The following is a 21,106-nucleotide window of genomic DNA, read 5'->3' on the forward strand; positions in this document are numbered from 1 at the left end:
TGGAGTATTACAATATGGTCGTGAAAATCACATTTCTATATTGAGCAATGTTTATTTGGACATGCATATCAATCACAAGAAAGTCCTATTCATTTTAAGACAGTAGAGGCTGCTTAGGTTGTATTATTATAATTATGTAATTGCAGTCAGTGTCGCTTTAAGTTGCCTGTTCAAGGAGATGGTTTTGCTCAGACCACTTTGCAATAACACACCTCAATGGATAATTTGACATAATTTACAAATCCAGTGTTTGTAACTACACAGCATGTAGTAAAAAAGTAAGAATTTGTAACTTAACCATCAGTCTTGCTCAATAAAATAATTCTAACTGAATTGTATGGTCTTTTAAATAAGTGTTCCTGCACCTTGTAACCTTAATTACTTCATAACTTGTTTTCAGAAGTAAGAAATTTGTTTAATGGTAATTCTTATGCCTGAATTTGTGAATTATTAGAGGATGCTGCTTTCCAAATTTCACATCTCTCTGTCTACTGATGGCCACCTTAACCCAGCCCCTACCACCCCCCGAACGTATTATTTAATTTGTTCATGTGTTCAGTGTTTTGTTTATATGAATTGACAGTTTTGAGAATCAATTCTCGACAGTGCGGCACTGACATATTGAGATAATGGTATCATGTCTTCCATCATGAGAAACTTCCAGTATGAGATTATAAACTAAAAAAAAATTGGCAGTTTTACCTTTAGTTCCACAGGAACTGGAAGGTGGAGACACTCCCAAGCAAGGTAATTTGAAGTATTTTTTTCATGACAGCAATTCTGCTGCTACACAGAATGTGTGTCAATGATTTGCATAAAATCATGGAAACATTTTACATTGATTTAAGTCTGCATACTTGTGAAAATGCCATGTGTGGCATTTTTCTAGTGTCAAGATTTGACGGTGTTATGATGTATATTGTTCTAGATGACCCAAGAGCAACTGTGCAATACAGTATGAAACGGGAAGCTGTTAACACCCTTTGGAAGATACAAGTTTGATCCATTATGTTAACACAATGAAGCAAAATTGAAGGATTTTCTTAGTGACAGATTGGTACAATAACCTGGTTTGTAATGGCATCAGTTAATATGCTTACAAGCATGGAATACTTTGCCCTGAGACAGTTTGATTTTAAAAAAAGCTTGTTTTTTTTAGTTGACCTCAAAGTGAGGCAAAGTTAGCTGGGTGTAGAAACTGTAACCTTGGGCTGGATATTTTGTGCGCTTGCTGGGTGTGCTTTCAGCCTGAGGAGCATAGCAAATCATTTGGGTGGCTATCCCACCAACTTTCCAACCCCCCACCCCCCCCTTCCCCCCACCGCCAGCTCAACCCCATCATTCAGAGGATGCTGAAGTCAAAAATCTGTTCACCATAAATAAAGCGTATTTGAGTTGGTTAAAAGCTCAGTTGATCCCCAATATGATCTGTACATGCAATAATAAATTGGAAAGTGAGTATGGGTAGCCTTTTTAATTTTAAAGTTTTAAAATGGCAGGAGCATGCTTTTTGCCCATCGAGACCAACAGCATCAAATCACCAACCCAATTAGAGAAACCCCCCCGCCCCTCCCCATTTGTCCTAATATACTTCAACCCCAATCTTTACCCACATTGTCCCCTTCCATAAAGGTTGCAAATGCTTCTTTTCTCAATATCTCTGATTTACCTCACTTTGATACCAATGGATCTCTTTTGGGGATTTTCCTGGAGTTCTGTTGGTGCCCACTACTGAGCTTTGCCAAGTCTGTTGGAACTGCTGCAAAACCAAATTCCCAGAGGTGGCACCTCTTCTCCAGTGAGAGGTTGAAATCCGACACTCCCAGCACTTCAGCTTTTTGCAGCATGTTAGGGCTGCAGGTTGACCTTTTTACGTCTGTTGGCTCACTGCACACTTTTCTTGCAGGTAGGGTGAGGAGTCTCCAACTCCATCGCACCCCCACTTTAATTTTCTGGACATTTCATTTCATATTCAACCAAAGAGCAAACACCTAATTCATTTTAAAATACCTTCAACTGTATTTATTCTCTGAACATTGCAAGTATCATTGATGAACCATGTACCTGAGGGTTTAGCCGTCTCCAACTTCATTGCCAAAATGTTATTCTTCACAGATGAACCTGGACAATGGGTATCAGAAGATTAACGTGCTCTTATCTTATCTCTGCATGCATACACCTTGTCACAAATATTACAGAATAGAGTTCAATGGTGGGAGCCCATGGTCAATGAGATCAGTTTTAGCGTTCTTATTGATAACCTAAATCATGTCAGGGGTATAGACCAACAATCAAAACTTAAGGTATGCATGGCAGAGTACTTCACTGGTTGGGATTTTACCAATTAGACCATTGAGGCAAACCTGTAACTACAACTAGACCTATCTTCTGCACGAGGGTGACAGATAATTTCTATTTTCCTTTCTTAAGAGTGGTGGATAAGTTCAGCAAAAAATGCAAAGATAGCTTATCAATATCTATGAAAGCATCAGTGGAAACCAGTCCCCATCCATGTAAGCATGATAAGTGATAAATTCATTATGCTATTTATCATAGTAGCTCTGGTTGGCCCAGCAGTAGCACTCTTTTTTTCTTTACTGGATCATATCACACTCCTATCTGTTCACACTGCATTCCAGTCCAGTACTAAGACTACTGACTTGTGGCACATAGGGGAGGCTTACTTTGTTCAAGATTTTGAATTTTGATCTGGGCTTTCTGGGCAATGCAGATCCATTAGTTACTTATTGCAAAGAGCATGAGCTAGCAAGATCAGTATTCTGGCCAATATTCCCCTGAGAAACCTCCTGTCCAGTACCCTGGTCAAATGACAAAAATGAATGCCTTAAATGCAAATGCACAGACATGATTTGAGTCATCCTATGTGGTCATTTGACGGTATGCTTAAAAAAAAAGTCAAAGATTGTGTTTGCTTGCCCTCAGAATACAGCAACACAGGAGTCTTGGCCTTATTCTTCATATAGTTTAAAGCTCTGCTGGTTTGTGTTACAATGTCAATCACCAATTTCAATCAGTAGTTTCACATTTGGTCCGACTGATATTTGAACAGTATCTGACATACTTACCAATATAGTCATATACTGAAAATCATCAGAAAAAACTGGATTAGTGGAACAATGTACCAGTCCATCACTAGTTTATATGGCACGTCATTCTGAAATTTACCTGAGCAAAGAGCTTGAATATGGTTGGCCAAATATCACAGCAATTACAATGAAACTAAGTAACTTGGGCTTTAATAATTCAATAAGTAAAAACAAAACAAAAGCAAGCCACTAAAATTCCTAAATGGATCACAATAACATATACCTGAAGGACCGTATCTTCAGTTTGAGAAAATACCTTCATGATTAAACAGGTTTTTAGCTAATTACTTAAGTTATAGGGCACCAACAACCTTTATATAGCGTTAGCACAGAATGAGCAATCTGTCAGTTGATGGTGATTGACCCTCATATAGCTAAGTGCCTGTGTATTGAATCATATACTAACTAGGTTTTCTTTGTTGAATTTATTTCTATAATTTTTGGCACTAGTTTAATAAATAGTTAATTATTTAGATTGTTAGAAAATAATATCTAGCTATGATTATTGGAAAAGTAGCTCTGTAATTCTATAAAAATGTTCATTATTATTTCAAAAGATTGGCTATTTCACCATTTTTAAACTACGTATTATTTCATCAAGTGCATTGGAAATGCAAAATAATGAAACTTTAGCACATCACAAAACAAATGCTTACATCACTTGTGGCACAAAACATTTTTGTAGGACAATATTTAAAGATAACTTAACTCCTTAATCCGTAATGATTCCTTCATAACATAGTTTGTGATCTACTGTGTAGTGCACTGTTCAATCCACAGAGCTCCATTGAATTGCAAACATTTCAGTTAAAATAGTCCAGAGATGTTGTAAAGTTACCACATCATATCAATCTGATGGTTAATGCCATTCCTGTGGGAAGTGCCGGCAAATGTCCAAAAATGCACAAGGTGAAGAAAGGATAAACTGACTACTGAAAGGACTTGTTGATGTTACACCACATCTACCAACACAATGTAAAATGCAATAGGATCAGTTGTTGAACCTTATTAACTATTAAGTATAATGCTGTAACAAATGTGTATTAAAACATAGCAAATATCGTTATATTAAACAATTAATTGTATGGTCAAAAGGTAATAATTATATATCCATTGTGTTTAACAATTTTGTTGCATTGAGGAATAAAATTGGCTTTTAACCAGTTAAGTATAGAGATAGTGAAGAAGTGGTCCTGTCAGTTAAATCTTACCTTGTGAATAACTACAAACCCCATGACTAGCATTAGAAATGATGTCTTAGCATAATGACTAATAGTCCAATATTCTCAAACTCTTATGTCTTCAAATGGAGTTTGGGATTGCTCACTTGGTACAACATATCATCTACATGGATATATAATAAATCATCAAAAGTGTGGCTACATTATTTGTTATTAAAACATCTGTAGTAGCTTATGTAGAACTAATCAAGCAATAAAACATTCACACTCCAGTACATATGTAATAAGCTTTTAGAATAACAGAAGCGAGATATATGTATATATACACACACATACACACATATATTACATAAACATATATACGTATATGTGTGTGTGTTTGTGTACAGCTGCATTACAGTGCACTGAAGAGCACACCCAAGTTCACATAATCACAAATGAAATAATGTGATGGAGTTTGAGTCTCAATTTCAGTATTCCTTTCTGACCTTCTGTTGTCACACTGTACGTTTTTTGAACAGTTGAACCCACATTAAGAAATAATTAGCTAAAATGTTGCTTTGAACCAAGGCTCAGCAGGGAAGGTGTCAGCAGATGGTTTAATCACCTATATCCATGATCCAAACATTGTTTGTTGGTCCACATTTTGTTTTTAACCGCCAGGAGTAATCGACAAGGGCTAGGTCCTCCCACAATAACATGGCCTATTACTTTTTAAATGGTGCTAACCTACTGAAGTTCTGCCAGAATGGAGACTGGCTGCGTTTGGGCTCCGTTAGTTCATACATTGACCCCTGAGGGATACCATCAGTGAGCATGAAGTTTCTCTGATGGACAGGATCCGGGGGTGCTGGGTATGAGGGAGGTAATGACCTTGTATAGTTCACTCCTGAAATGAGAAAAAAAATTCAGCAATATTACATGTTATAGTGATTTGGCGTCACAGTATCAAAAAGCTAGCCAAATGTGTATTTAAAATTACAGTAAGACCATTGAAAAGTGTTTTTACTTCACATCAAAGTTGCTTATAACATAAGTGTAACTTGAATCAAGTGATACGTCTTTGCACATAATCATTACACCATAGAAAGAAACTACAGGCCTGTTGAATCTGTGCTGCCCCCTGCAGTGTAATTTATCTACCCGCTCCCCCCCCCGCCCCCAATCCTCTCACAATTTCCCTTGAGACCCATCTTAGCTTTTTCTTTTTAGGTACTTTTCCGATTCTCAATTGAAAACCATGATTGCCCCCACCACAATCCCAGTAAATTGTAGTGTATTAGTTGAAGAAATGTAATAAATCTAAATTGAGTGTAATTTATATATACATGAAAACATACTGTGCAGTAAACAAAGTTGGTGAATTACAGGCACAGGTAGCTCTGAAGAAATTCTAAAGAAGAGTCATTCTAGACTTGAAACATTAACTCTGTTTCTCTTTACAGGTGCTGTCAGACCTTATACATTTCTCTAGCAATTTCTGTACTTGTTTCAGATTTCCGCATCTTATATTTTATTTAGTGTTTAACACACTGGTTCTGTGTATGTAGTACTAAGTTAGATAGCCATGTGATCAGATCTCTGGAGAAGGTTTTAGATGACAATAGGTATTGAAGTGTTTTAGTTAAACTCAAAAGAAGCAGTGTGTCACTAATATAACTGAAACTTATCAAAAATCAACCAACCATCATTGTGGTTTCAACTTTATATAAGAATGACCAGGGAGAAGGTCAATGACCTTCTCTACTCCACTAAGGTTAGTAATAACATCTACTGTGTACTACCTTACACTCATTCTATCTCGGCTGCATCCACCTGCCACCAAGACTCACTGTCACCCTTTCAAGCCCCCAAATATTAACTCTTCATTGCTTCTATGCTGCCTCCTCACTCAGTTGGGTCACCTCACCAACTTTCCTCCACCAGTATTAACAATGGCACCAACTTTCATTTCACCCTTTGTTCTTATTCTAGGAGAAACTGCGCACATTAGGGGCAAAAGAGCCAGGATGGGAATAGGGGCACCAGATATTTAGCTTCTCACCTCTTATAATAACAAGATCTTGGCCCTTGCTGGCAAGAATTGGGATTGTCTTAAGGAGACAATGAAACAGCATGTGCCAGCAACCAAGCAAGAAGCATTCTCCGTTGCTGTGCTAATCTTCCACTGCCCCCACTGTGAATGTACTAGAGTCATAGCATTATACAGCAAAGAAAGAGACCTTTCGATCCAACTCATCCACTCCAAACAGTCATCTCAATCCAATCTAGCCCCGTTTGCCAGCATCTGGCCAGATACCCTTAAACCCTTCCTACTCATATGCCCATCCAGATGCCTTTTAAATTGTAGCAATCACCACCACTTGCTCTGACAGTTTGTTCCATACACACGCCACCTTTTGCATGAGAAAGTTACCCCTCAGGTCCTTTTTAAAATCTCTCCCCTCTCACTTTAAACCTCTGCCCTCTAGGTTTGGACTCTCTCACCCTCAGAAAAGACCTTGGCTATTTACCCTATCCATGCCCCTCATGGTTTTATATATCTATATGAGGTCACTCCTCAGTCTCCAACACTCCAGGGGAAAAAAAAGCCCCAACCTATTCAGCCTCTCCCTATAGCTCAAAACCTCCAGTCCTGGCAATATCCTTGTAAATCTTTTCTGCACACTCTCAAGTTTAACAACATCCTTCTTATTGAAGGGTGACCAGAATTAATGCAGTATTCTAAAAAAGGTCTCACCAATGTGTTGTACAGCTACAGCATGACGTCCGAAATCCTAAACTCAATGTTCTGTCCAATGAAGGCAACCATGCCAAACATTGTCTTCACCGTGCTGTCCAGCTGTGACTCCACATTAAAGGAAGTATGAACCCTCACCCCTTGGTCTCTTTGTTTGGCAATCTTCCCCAGGGCCCTACCATTTACTGTATAAGTCCTCCCCTGGTTTCCCTTACCAAAATGCAACACCTCACATTTATCTAAAATAAAATCCATCTGCCACTCCTCAGCCCAATGGTCTATCTGATCAAGGTCCCATTGTACTCTGAGATAAACTTCTTCACTGACAACTGCACCAATTATTTCGGTGTCATCAGCAAATGTACTAACCCTACCTCCCACATTTACATCCAAATCATTTATATAAATGATGAAAATCTTAACATGCCAGAATATTCACTCCCTGTTCGTGACATATTCCCTCTTTTATACCCTGTAGGTACAAGTGGTATTAGCACAGCCTCTTAAGTTTACAAGGCATCCCTGCAAAATATCTCCTGCCCCACCTCTGAGCAAGGGAGCACGGATGCCTTAGGGATTGTACTAGTGATATTGCCTTCTGCATCCTTAGCCAGCTTAGACACTCAGAGCCTTGTGGGTATTTTAGCTAGATTAGAGATGGGAGCATCTGTTGGTGAGCACATCACTGCCACAGCTTTTCAGCTGGTTGAAATGGAGAAATGCCCCAGGTTGCTGGCACTCAGAGAAACCAGGCACCTGCTCAATCCCAGGCAAGAAAGAAGCCTATGCCTCTGGCAATTAGTAAAATACACAAACAGGAGCAGCAGGCAAGCTTAGTGTGGTCACTGGACAAGCTGACACAAAGATGGCATGACTGTAGCAATGGCTAATGCCTTAGCTATGTTAACATCTGGCTGCTGACATGGATGGATAGGTAACTGCTGTACAGAGTCAGGCCCATCACTCTATTTGCTGGATATGCGCACAAACATGCAATCCAATGGTCTAACCATTGTGCTTAGCATCAACAGCGAGGTGACAGGGGAACAAGGAACCATGATTTCACTCTGAGATGCCCCTTCCTAACAAGGTGACAGGAGGATGCCAGCAGGAGAAGGGTCCACATACAGGTCACCCAAACGTCTCCTCTCAGGACACTCCAGAGGAAGCCAAGCATCCAGCTGCACCCTATATAACATCCTCAGCCCTGTGTTGGTCAAACCAAAGAGGGACACCAGCCTGTGAGCAAGACACACTCCGCAGTCTGTGCCCTTTAGATGCAAAAACCTTAGGGTCACCCAACCAAAGCTCCAATGCCAATGGGCTCCAGTGAGACAGTAGGACAGGCTCCCTCCACCCCAGCTGGGACTCTGGGAATGTGTCAAGATGTAGTGGGAGGGAAAGATTGAAGATCTTCTGAGGGCACACAGGTGTCACATCCTTGTAAATACACTGACATCGTAAACAAAATACATGCTCATCTTTTATTATTAGCAGTGCGAGTGAAAGTTTGGAGCCCAGCCATCCTTAGTGCTTCATGACGTTTTATGGTCCAAGTTGTGAAGTGAGCAACTCTTTTACCATGTACAGGCTCTGGGCACTTGGAAGATGATGACTACTTAGGGGTCATAGTCATTATGGGCATTGCTTCTTGATCCTGCATAATGTGGTCAAAAGTGCTTGTGGCAGGCATGTGGACTGGACACAGTAGGCTAATGTCTAAGCAGTACACATCATGTAATGCTCACAGGTCCATTTCAGCTTTATTGTATGGGCATGCGAGTGTACTGCTATTACCCTTTGGATGGGCTCACACCACTCAACATTGAAGCCGCTCCATCATAGAAAGAAACACCAACCCCCTCCCACATGGGCATGGTGACAGCCATTTTTAACTTCATTGAACGCTCAGCACAATGCGGGGATACAGCAGTCATTCCCACACTGTGAATCTGCCACTCAGAATCTTACTCTTGGTGAACCCTCAAGTGTAGCCATTCTCCTTTTGGTATCAGTCCCAACAAACTCATAGGCTTTGAACTTCCCTATGTTCCCACCCAAACCATTTATCTAAATTTTGCGTCCTAGCTCTCCGTGCCCAGTCCCAGGTGGATTGAGTTAACATTCCAGATATAGTAGTGCCCCCATGGATGCTAGGATGCTATTAACTGTAAATGACCAATTCCCTCACCCCCAACCTGCATTATCCCTTTCTTTTCCATGTTTTATTGCTCCCCCTATGTTTATATTGAGTTGTCCCACTTCACAATTGTATTTCCTCTCTGCATCCTAAAATGCTGCCCAAAGCACATAATTCAGTTTCCTTGTCTCTCTCTCACAGCAATGGTCCATGATTAGAACTCCCACCTCCCCCCTCACCATCACTCTCCCTTCCACTGACACCCCCATCCCATCCCCCACTTCCCTTGACTTCTTGTGAACACAGCCCAGGATTAACAGTGACCCAACATGGACAGCCCCAAAAGAGGAGTGAGCAGACCCCTGACTGATTCTCACCCCAATAGTTAACTCAGCTTCTCTAAAATTGCCTGTACAATGAAAGACAAATGCAAGCACTAACACTCACCTTTCTGTTTGCTGACTTTTCTTACAGTCATTGCAGCTTGTCTCTTCTGATACTCCGAGATTTCAAATCCTAAAAAGCAGTACAATAAATGAAAGACATTCCAATGCAAAGAATTCTTAAAGAGTTTTGTTTCTATTATCTTGTACTTAAGTATCAGTTACAACCATTCACAGTTAAGGAATAATTGATGCAGGATAATACTGCAACAGTCTAATCTCTAGCCTCAGAATGGGAACTCTTGCTGCTTGAACATGTTATATCTTTTCCCTGTTGGATTAATAACCATTGAAATCTACGTGCTGCAGGTGTACTGCTGATACATTAGTAATGATTTTTAAAATTATACGAGCAGATAGTACAGATATATACTCTTTTGGTTTTGTTATTTTTCATAGAATCTGGATATTGCTGACAAATTCAGCTTTTGTTGCTCATTCCCAAGTGTCTTGGTCATCTGTTTCAGTGAGCAGTTAAGAAGTAAACTTAGTGTTTTGCCACTGGAATCAAATTTCAGCAAAACTGGGCAAGGGTGGCCAATTTCGTCAAGTAAAGAGCATTGTGTCATCCAGATGAACTTGACTGAGTGCACACCTAATTTACAATGAATAAAATTTGCAGTTTAATGTTCTAAAGTTGTAAGGTTTGAGCAGGCGTATTTTCAATAAATGAAGTAAAAGAATAATTTAACTATGAACTGGCTGAGGCAGCATCCAAGGAGCGGAAAATCGATGTTTCGGGCAAAAGCCCTTCATCAGGAATGATGCTGAGAGCCTCGGGTAGTGGAGAGATAAATGGGAGGGTGTGGGGCTGGGGAGAAGATAGCTGAGAGTACAATAGGTGGATGGAGGAAGGGGTAAAGGTGATAGGTTGGAGAGGTGGGTGGAGAGGATAGATGGGAAGGAAGATTGGCAGGTAGGACAGGTTATGAAGTCGGTCCTGAGCTAGAAGGTTGGAACTGGGGTAAGGTGGGGGGAGAAGAAATAGGAAACTGGTGAAGTCCACATTGATGCCATGGGGTTGAAGGCTCCTGAGGCAGAAGATGAGGCGTTCTTCCTCCAGGCATCGGGTGGTGAGAGAGTGGAGATGGAGGAGGCCCGGGACCTGCATGTCCTCAGCAGATTGGAAGGGGGAGTTGAAGTGTTCAGTCACAAGGCGGTGGGGTTGATTGGTGCGGGTGTCCCTGAGATGTTCCCTGAAGCACTCTGCGAGAAGAAATCAACCCCACCGTCACATGGCCAAGCATTTCAACTCCTCCTCCTACTCTGCGGAGGACATGCAGGTGCTAGACCTCCTCCATCGCCACTCCTTCACCACCAGATGCCTAGAGGAAGAAAGCCTCATTTTCTGCCTCAGGACCCTTCAACACCATGGCATCAACATGAACTTCACCAGTTTCCTCATTTCTCGTCCCCCCACCTTACCCCAGTTCCAACCTTCCAGATCAGCACCATCCTTATGACTTGCCCCATCTGTCAATCTGCTTTCCCACCTATCCACTCCACCCTCCTCTCTGACTTACCATCTTTACCCCCACCTCCATCCACTTACTGCACTCTCAGCTACCCTCTCCCCAGCCCAACACCCCCCCCCCCCCCCCCTCCCATTTATCTCTCCACCCCCGAGGCTCCCAACCTCATTCCTGATGAAGGGCTTTTGTCCGAAATGTCGATTTTCCTGCTCCTCAGGTGCTGCCTGATCTGCTGTGCTTTTCTAGCACCACTCTAATCTTGACTTTAATCTCCAGCATCTGTAGTATCCACATCCTCCTATGAACTGGCTGACTCTGGTTCCTCATTAACTGAGTGAACTAGGTTCTATGTGTTGGGAGCATGTATAAATAAACAAGTTGGTGTGAGTTAATATCTGAATGTAATTTACTATAGAGCAACAGAAAGTTCAGTGGAGGAAGGAGAGAGATGTTTAGTTGCCTTTTTCTGAACAAAGAAGCTGATTGTGGAGTAGGACTGGTACCTTTTCCTAGCTTTAAACTAAAAATAAGATACTTAATTCATGCTTAGCTGTCTAGTCTTTTAATACCATATTTCTTAAGAATAGCTTGTTAGGTTCAAGATTGATACTAGTCTATAAAAATGAAATAAAAATAAAATAAATGTTTCAGAGTGGGGATTCTTCAAGTGAAAAGAGTAGGGATACTTGAATGATTTAATTAATAACTGATATAAAGTGTGGTAGAGATGATGGGTTGGTTCATGTGTTGCAGCTGCAGCATGTAGGCTCTGCCGGACGCTCAGGTGATCCACAGAGAACATATTTTAATAAGTGTTTGCAACTCAGACAACTTCAAATACATAATTATTATCAATATTAATTACTTGGATGACAGAAGAGAATGTATAGCTATCAGTTTGCAAGTGACAGAAAAATAATTGGGAAAGCAAGTAGTGGGAAAAAATAATTGGGAAAGCAAGAGTGTGTGGAGAGATATACACAGTTCAGTGAATGTTGAAAACTTGGCAGTTGGAATGTAATGTAGGAAAATGTGAGGCACCTCAGCAGTAACAAAAGAAGAACTGAGTATTATTTAAAAGAGGAAAGAATGCAGAAGCACAAGGAAGTCTTGCTAAAATTATATAAAGCACTACTCAGACCAAAATCAAACAGCAACTGAAATTGCTGGAGAAATTCAGCAGGTTTAGCAGTGTCTGTGGACAGAAAACATAGTTAACATTTCATGTCCAGTGACATTTCTTCAATTCTAGTCAAACTAATCCAGGAATACTGTAAACAATTTTTGTCCCATTATCTAAGCAAAGATATTAGAGGCAGTCCTGAAAAACTTCACTAGGTTGGATCCAGGTATGGAGGAACTTTTCTTATCAGGAGAATTTAAGTTGGTTGGGTTTGTACTCATTGGAGTTTAGAAGAATTAAAGACAACCTTTTTGAAACATAGAAGTCTCTTACAGGCTTTCCAATTTAGATATGAAGAGGTTGTTTCCTCTTGTGGGAGAGATTAAGACCAGAGGACATAATTCCAGTATGTGAGGAATCTCCCATTTAAAACAGAACTAAAGAGGAATTTCTTCTCTTAGAGGGTAGTGAATCTGTGGAATGCTTTACTTCAAAGGGCAGTATTAAGATTCAAAACTGAGATTGACAAATATTTAATCAATTCCATAATCAAGAGCTATTAAAGGATAAGGCAAAAAGCTGGAATTGAAGATTTTCAGATTAGCCATAATCTCAATGAATAGAGGATCAGACTCAATGGTCAAATGGCTTACTCCTGTTCATACATAGCCAGCTCTCATGGGTTTTTATGATATCGATGATCACTGCCATTCTAGCAATTATTGACAAAACGTATACTGTGCAATTGTATTGCTGAAGCTGTGTCAAGCTTTGCTTCTCTACCTCTGACTGCAAGGAAAATGTCTAACATTCAAAGTGATCTAATGGGCAGCTTTTCTTTTCTTATCATTAGAAACATAAATATACCTTAGTATAGTATCTTAGCTTTTTCTAAACGTTTTAAGATGTGGAGGTGCTGGTGCTGGTGCTGGTGCTGGACTGGGGTGGACAAGGTCAAAAGTCAGACAACACCAGGTTATAGTCCAACAGGTTTATTTGGAAGCGCTAGCTTTTTAAGCACTGGCCCTTCATCAGGTGAAATATAAAATTGAATCATATACTCTAGGGAAGTTACAAATTCAATTGAGTCTGTTTGCATTAGCTGAATTCAGTGAAGATGGTAAAAGTAATTTTTTTATTTATTCATGGGATTGGAGGCATTGCTAGTTAGGTCAGGATTTACTGCCCATTCCTAATTACCCTCGAGTAGGTTGTGGTGAGTTGCTTCCTTATCAAAAGCAATTAGGAATGGACAATAAATGTTAACTTATCCATCAACTCCTAAATCTCATAAATGAATGAAAAAAATGTGGCCTCATCACATGACAAAAACAAAATATTAAATTAGGATTCCTGTTCCTTGTCACAATTCAAAGACCCCTGCTGAAAAATACATGAAAGCCAGAGAAGGCCATGACTAGTTTTAACTCTAAAGCTATCATAATGTATTGAGAGATTTATTTAATGATTTGAGGTTGGGCAATGCAACATAGCCTTTGGGACTTTAAGCCCTGGGTGTAAGCTCATGAAATATCTCAGAAATAGCTATAATCATGTCTAATAGCACAGTAGCTGCTGTCTGCTTTTTGGCATTTTCCTTATATTTTGTGGTGCCCAGCTGCAGTGAGATGGCATGTTGCCAACATGACAGGAAACACACCTCACTGGATACTAAACCAACCACATTCTGCGATATGATTCAGAGGTTTCATGAGAATACTCTGCACAAATCTGGCCCTGAGTTTAATTTTTTTGAATCAAATTGCACTCTCGTTAAACTTGTTTATTATTTCCAATGGCTTCTAGGAAACTGGTAGGGGTGGACCATATTACATGTATTGGGATTCAAATATTAGCTAACCTAAAAAAAAAGTTCAGGAACTAATTTCTGCCATTGCACATGGATAGAGAGTTATAAGTTTAACAATGAGTCTGTGACCATTTCTGTTAGAACAAAAGATGGTCTTAACATGATGCAATCTATTAAATAAAGCAGCTTCAGTTATTTCACAGTATATTAACAGTGTTAATTTCATCATTGATATTCCAAACTATGGCAGCCAAGCAAAATGTTTAATGCTACTTGTTTTGACATATCTTTACAAATGGTTAAAGGTTATTCAGTATTGATCAGTAATTATTCCCAGTCTAAAAGAATATACTTTAATTGAAGGTGAAAACATGGGCTGTGCCTATGAATAATGCCAATTTGCTTTTTGTGGGTACTTCACATCATAAGAATGGATCAGAATTCTGATATACTATGGATGTTTTTTTAACTTTTAATACCAAAATATGTTTATTTTTGAAAGAGTCTACTACTACAACCAAAAAAGATCACAGACGTAAACTCATTGCTGGAAAAGTCTTCTGTGGGACCCATGAAATTCACACCTGTCAGGGAAACTTCAATAACAGTGAGAGAAACATAACAGGAAAAGATAATGGAGGGGCTGACTATTGTTTTCCTCTTAGTGGAAAGCCACCTATTGAAGACACGTTTTGTGCTTTGCCATTCCAGCAAACAAAAACAGCAGTTAAAAACTGATTGCAATCCAGGCCTGCAGAAGAAGGTATACTACTGAGCTGAAGTGAACTGAGGCACCTATGTTTACAAATCTGGGTTCAATGCTAGTGTTCTGTCAAGGTCAGAGTTGAAGACCCAGTCACTGCATTGCAGGTAAAGGACTTCACACAATTTGAGTGTGAGAAGCCAACTAGTTAGCAAGTCGGTCAAGAGGAGATAGGACAGAAAGAGCTTCCCATTCTGAGTGCTGTTACCAAGCCAGTTGTAAAAAGGAAATAGGACAAAAAGAACTTCAACAAACTGTAAAGCTTAAGAATCCTGAAATCAACCATTCAATTCTCAATAGTCCACTGTCTACACCTCCCAAACTACCCAGAGAGACTGATCTGTATATCTTATAACTGTTATCTTTATTTAAGATTTACTGCTTGTTCCCAATTTGTATGCACGTGTGCCGCATTAGGTCTTCTTTTTGTTTAGTAACTCATAAACTCAATCTTCTGTTGAGAGAGCCTGGTTAAATCAGCTTTTTCTTTAAACATAAATTAATTTGTTTTGAGTGAAAGACAGAAAAACAATGGAGAGATAATTTAAAAATTAAGCCTGATGCAACCAACTGAGGGGAAGTGGGGGTAATTTGGTAAATGAATAAAGAAGGGAACCGAATAGCCCCTCTTCAGCTGGGAGTTAAACTATTGAGGTATTCGGCTGGAAGTGAACCAATTTGTGGAACCTTGCCCAGGGCCTGTTTGTAATATGGGATACATACTTAATATCTTAGGAATCACCTCAACCTCAGCACCTTCACCTACACAAGCAATGGAAAGGGCCCCACACATTCTAAGCACACTTTTAGTTTCAATTCTTCACGCTTGATCCATACATAAAAACGTAGAGAAATAACCTGTTTGGAAACCAATACTTGAAATATATATGCTTTGCAGCAGCATAGCCAGTAACACTGCTGCTGTGACCATTAATATAGGACTCATGATCCTTACTATTGGCATCACAACTTGTGTTTACTGATTTACTGCTTTCCAAGTATGATAGCATTCTGACTTTTCTAACAGTGTTAGTGTGCCTGTTTTTTTCCTGTAACTAACTCTAACAGGTTAATTTTAATTTTCTTGGCAGCTGCAAGACAACATTTGATATCTATGGACTAACTCGGCCAGAACTCTGGACAGCTCATATTGTAATTTATACTGTAATCCCGTTCACATGACAACGCCTTTAGGTAGTTTTACTTATCCAATCTAGCACGCATTTCCTGCTCCACTTTCCAGCACTTGTGGTTCTTGGCAGACATGCTGCCTTATAAATCATGTAAAGCCCACTCAACTCAGATGTTAGCTAAAGTGGGTGAAGTAACTCCAGATAGGGTGGCATCCTGTCATCAAGCCACCCTTTATTTATATGTGCATAGCACAGGATACTGACCAACAGGCGCAAAGCCAGCTCCTACTGTGATCAGAGCCCCTGGTACTCCTGTTTCTACCCATCAGCCAAGACTCCCTGATTGAACCACGTTAACGGCCCCATTAGGAAATTCATATGCTATATGTCCACTTGAGTGATCTCATTCCAATCACTACAGTGGGATTCAACACTAATCCTTCTTCTTTTCTCAGGTCAAGGGAATGATATTTGAAACACAAACCTACAATGAAACAATTCCAGAATCGTCAGTCAGCTGTTGCAAAGAAAAGACAGATTCTGATTTTCAGTTAAACATCACACAACACAAGGTTATAGTCCAACGGGTTTAATTGGAAGCACACTAGCTTTCAGAGTGCCACTCCTTCTACAGGTGATATTGGAGGACACAATTCTAAGGCACAGAATTTATAGCAAAAATTTACAGTGTGATGTAACTGAAATTATACTTTGAAAAATACCTGGATTGTCTGTTGAGTCAATCAAGTTATTTTTCAATGTATAATTTCAGTTACATCACACTGTAAATTTTTGCTATAAATTCTGTGCCTTAGAATTGTGTCCTCCAATATCACCTGTAGAAGGAGCATCGCTCCGAAAGCTAGTGTGCTTCCAATTAAACCCGTTGGACTATAACCTTGTGTTGTGTGATTTTTAACTTTGTACACCCAGTCCAACACCGGCATCTCCAAATCCTGATTTTCAGATTTGCAACCTTTACCAGATCTAAAATTAGATCATTTTAATAAAGTATCTTATTTTTGTTATACAGTGAGATACTGGGCTGTAATTTTACCCTCACCAGAAATGGCAAGGCAGCGCAAATAATTGGATCAGTTGGCCCTGATGAGATACTTGATCTCTTCTTGCCACTTTAGTGTTTTTCTGGGGTAGAAGGACCATTGGGAAATTTCTCAACCCTCCTGCAGTTAAAGCCCTCAAATGGTCAACTCATGGCCATTTATGGGCCTCAACTCAGCACCTACCCGATTACTGCCTTCACAGCAGATAAGAAAAATATCTGGTTTCCTGATTAGGAAACAAAGACAATCTGTCTGGGGTTAGGGAGGGATGGGGTCCTGTTGGCTTTATTTGTCCTACTTTGGAGCCGATGAAGGCCATGGTTGGGGGTAAGAGGCTCAGGGTTGAAAGCCATCTGTCTACCTTTGAGCTTACCTTCTAGAACCCACCATGAGAGTCCTGAATTAAAAAACTTTCTTAAGTCTAGGCCTTCAGTGAAGACCTCTGGACCTAGAGTTTGCTGGCTTTGGATTAGGTGACAGCTTCTAGGGAGATGGGACTTTAATATTGAGGCCTGTGATTCACTAAGAAGCTTGTCAGTCAGCTCTTAACAAGCTGATTGGAATTTAAGCTGGTTGAGGTGGGGGGGTGCGGGCAGTTTCTCATTTGGAGGAGTGGAGCCACTTACCACTGAACATTGCCATCCTTATACTTGGGCTGCAAGATGGAAAATCCCAAAGCTAGGTTTATTCTCCTTACAGCAGGAAAAGTTAAGGATAAATTTATTACAGCCTTTTAAAATCATTAAGGTACTTGATATAGTTAATAAGAAGAAACTGTTTACAGTGGAACTAAATCCTTATTGACAAGACACAGAGTTCAAGTTTCAACAAAAGAACCAAAATGGCGAGAGGGGATTTTTATTTTCTCTCAACTGGGGGGATGTTCAGGGTGGGGTGGCTGGGGGGAGTGGGGCCGGTGGTGGTGGTGGCAGAGGGAGTGTTACAATGATCTGGAATGCAGTGCCAGAAGAATGTTGAAAATATTTTCAACAATATCCTTCAAAAATGCAAGGTATGAAGACCTGAAATGAGCAAGTTACACAGACTGAATGAAAATGCAGGGGAGTGAGATGAATTTCAATGTTCCTTCAAGAACCAGCAGTGACACAATGGACCAAATAACCTCCTTCTGTGCTGCATCACTGTGATTCTTGTACTTTTGAAAGACAATGTTTTAGCATTATGATCTAATTACAGGTTGGGGGTTAGTTAGCTCAGTTGGCTGGACAGCTTGGATTGCAATGTAGAGTAACACTAACAGCATGGGTCTAATTGCCACACTGGCTAAGTTTATCATGAAGGACTCTCCCCTCACCAGAGGCATGGTGACCCTCAGGTTAAACCAACACCACCACCAGTTATCTCTGTAACGAGATACCAGCCCAATGGTCCAGTGGAACTTACCTTTGCACATTTACATTCAAGAACTTTCGCTTTGAGCAGAAATTAGATTAGATTACTTACAATGTGGAAACAGGCCCTTCGGCCCAACAAGTCCACACCGACCCACCGAAGCGCAACCCACCCATACACCTACATTTACCCCTTATTTAACACTACGGGCAATTTAGCATGGCCAATTCACCTGACCTGCACATCTTTGGACTGTGGGAGGAAACCGGAGCACCCGGAGGAAACCCACGCAGACACGGGGAGAATGTGCAAACTCCACACAGTCAGTCGCCTGAGGCGGGAATTGAACCCGGGTCTCTGGCGCTGTGAGGCAGCAGTGCTAACCACTGTGCCACCATGCCGCCCAAATCTACAATCATTATATGTGAGTGCAGTTTAGTTTGGCACAGGTACATTTGGAAGCATGCCTTAGCAAGCTTCTGTACCTTCAGCAGTGAAGGACAGAAAAAGGAGAAAGGTTAAGAAAAAAATAACTTGCACAAGCATGTTAATTTCACCTCAGTGGGTTTCCCTGTGAGGCATCTGTTTTGCTGTGAATGAATGCACATCAGAATGAAGATTAAGGTTTGTCTACTGCCTGGCATCAATGTGTGAAATAAATAATGACTGATTTTTCTCATTTGAACATTTCTTACATCTATCAATGAATATTCCAGAATGTGATTTGAAGAAACGATATTTCCACACTCTGAAAAATCAGACATGAAGTTATTTCTGTCTCTCAATGCAGATTTGATTAAAAACATGAGTCACTTGCGTAGCTTTCTCCCCATCCATTAATTTCCTTTCTTGGCAGGCATTCCTCCTTACTCACCGTCATCATGCCAGAATTCCTATCAGGATAAGACCCATAACAGGAATGATAAAACTACCATGTAATGAAAAATAAATCATGGAAGAGGAGAACCAAAATATAAATGGCAGCAGCCCCAGTAATGCTTAATTAAGACAATAACATGAATCTGCTCACCACTTATTACAGATGTTGCTATGAAATGAGAAAAAGCTTTCAATTTCACAAAGTCAGTTTCTTGCAATAAATTGTTTGCAATTCCCTTAATCGTCGTCACTATTCTATAAAGACATACAGAAACACAGACAAAATATCTGAGAAGGTGAAGCCACACATCCACTATTCCTAATTTCTTCTTAGAACACAAACCTAGAAAACAAATGGATGGCCAGATTTGTAAAGGTGGAGATGGAGCAGTTAGGTAGGTGGCAATAGCAAAAGAACTGCAAAATTAGTGAAATAAAATTTGTAACATGCAATAGTTGCAAGTAAATGTAGGATGCAGTAAAATAGAAGGAATAATAGGTGCTCCAAGTGTTTTATGGATGGTGTGAAAATTGTTGTTGGAAAAAGTGTAAGACCGAGAATTTATAAACTTTGACTTTACTGAGCATAAAAATCTAACTAAAATGTTAAACAACAGTGCAGTAGTACTGTGCAAAGCAAATACATGCTGAAATATACTGCAGCATCAAAGAAGGTAAGCCAGAAGACATCATGTTAGAACTAGACAGTGGCCTAGGCAGATCATATCTTGAGTGTTTTGGTTTTGATTAAATGGGAATACATGAGATCAGAACATTGAGAGAATTGGTTCCATCATATGTCGCGGTTTTTATTTGTCTCTCTAATTGCTGTTAGAACTCTTAATCCCATTCCCAAATAAATATCTAAATGTCCTTTTGATATAAATATTTAAATAATAAATATCCTTTTTGAACATTATTAGTTCTCATTGGATCAACTGCCCAGCTGGGAATCTGTACTGTACTTCTAATTCATAACTTTTCAATGGTACAAAATCCATCTCCAAAATCAAGTGTTGATTGAAGCCTGGTAATATTTTTATTTATGGCAGAAGTGGGCACTGCAGATGCTGGAGATTGGAGTCAAGCTTAGAGTGGTACTGGAAAAGCACGGCAGGTCGGGTCAGCATCCGAGAAGCAGGAAAATCGATGTTTCAGGCAAAAGCCCTTCATCAGGAATGAGGAGAACTTCTTCAAAGTAGGAATCCTTGGAAGAGGATTTGCAGTGAGGTTATTCCTGATGAAGGGCTTTTGCCCGAAACATCGATTTTCCTGCTCCTTGAATGCTGCATAACCTGCTGTACTTTTCCAGCACCACTCTAATATCTTTATCTCGTCTAATGTTGCACTTGCAAAACAAATGGAAAAACAAGCTTTCATCAATATTATATATTCTTAGGTGTACTACAGTACTATAATTCAAAGTATTTCTTGATGCAGGCAAAACGTTTTTGGCAGTATGCAAGGAATTACATAATTTCAGATTTTAAAACTCTTTAAATTATAAATCTGCTTAGTGTACTCATAAGCAGTGAGGAAGATGTATTCCTAAGCTTTTAAATCAGTGGCCCAATCTGCTCACTAATGCATTTCACTTTTCACAAAGGTCAATAAACAAGTTCAGCTGAAGTTATTTTATCAATACTGAAAGGGACTTTTTCTAAATCAGAGTTACTGCTCTGCTGTTGATGAAACTGTGAATCTTTAAATAATGGTACAGAATTGCTTTGGTAGCAATATCTTCCAGCCCCACTTGATTAAAATCACTAAAACAATGTCTATGTCAAATCCAGGGCTAAATTTCTCCAGTTCATGTCTCGATCACTTGCAGTCTCCAACATGCCAACACCAACAATGTTTGCATGATATTCTGCACTGTCCCAATTACCTACCCCTCT

General features: G+C 39.9%; 1 protein-coding gene across 3 annotated transcripts in view; it reads right to left on the reverse strand.

Moving 5' to 3' along the window:
- Window positions 1-1,595: 1,595 nt before the first annotated feature.
- Window positions 1,596-21,106, reverse strand: part of arhgef9a (Cdc42 guanine nucleotide exchange factor 9a) — a 328,420-nt gene continuing 308,909 nt past the window's right edge. For all 3 annotated transcript variants that reach the window (XM_043704850.2, XM_043704852.2, XM_043704853.2), the window contains 2 exons: window positions 9,616-9,684; window positions 1,596-5,177 (listed from right to left, as the gene is read on the reverse strand). In XM_043704850.2, the coding sequence (XP_043560785.2) occupies window positions 4,996-5,177; window positions 9,616-9,684 (251 nt within the window). In that variant the 3' untranslated portion in view covers window positions 1,596-4,995. The remainder of the gene's footprint in view (window positions 5,178-9,615; window positions 9,685-21,106) is intronic.

Source organism: Chiloscyllium plagiosum, unplaced genomic scaffold (assembly GCF_037043375.1).
Source record: "Chiloscyllium plagiosum isolate Xiang-an unplaced genomic scaffold, Cpla_swu_hap1 HiC_scaffold_11, whole genome shotgun sequence".
NCBI lineage: Eukaryota > Metazoa > Chordata > Chondrichthyes > Orectolobiformes > Hemiscylliidae > Chiloscyllium > Chiloscyllium plagiosum.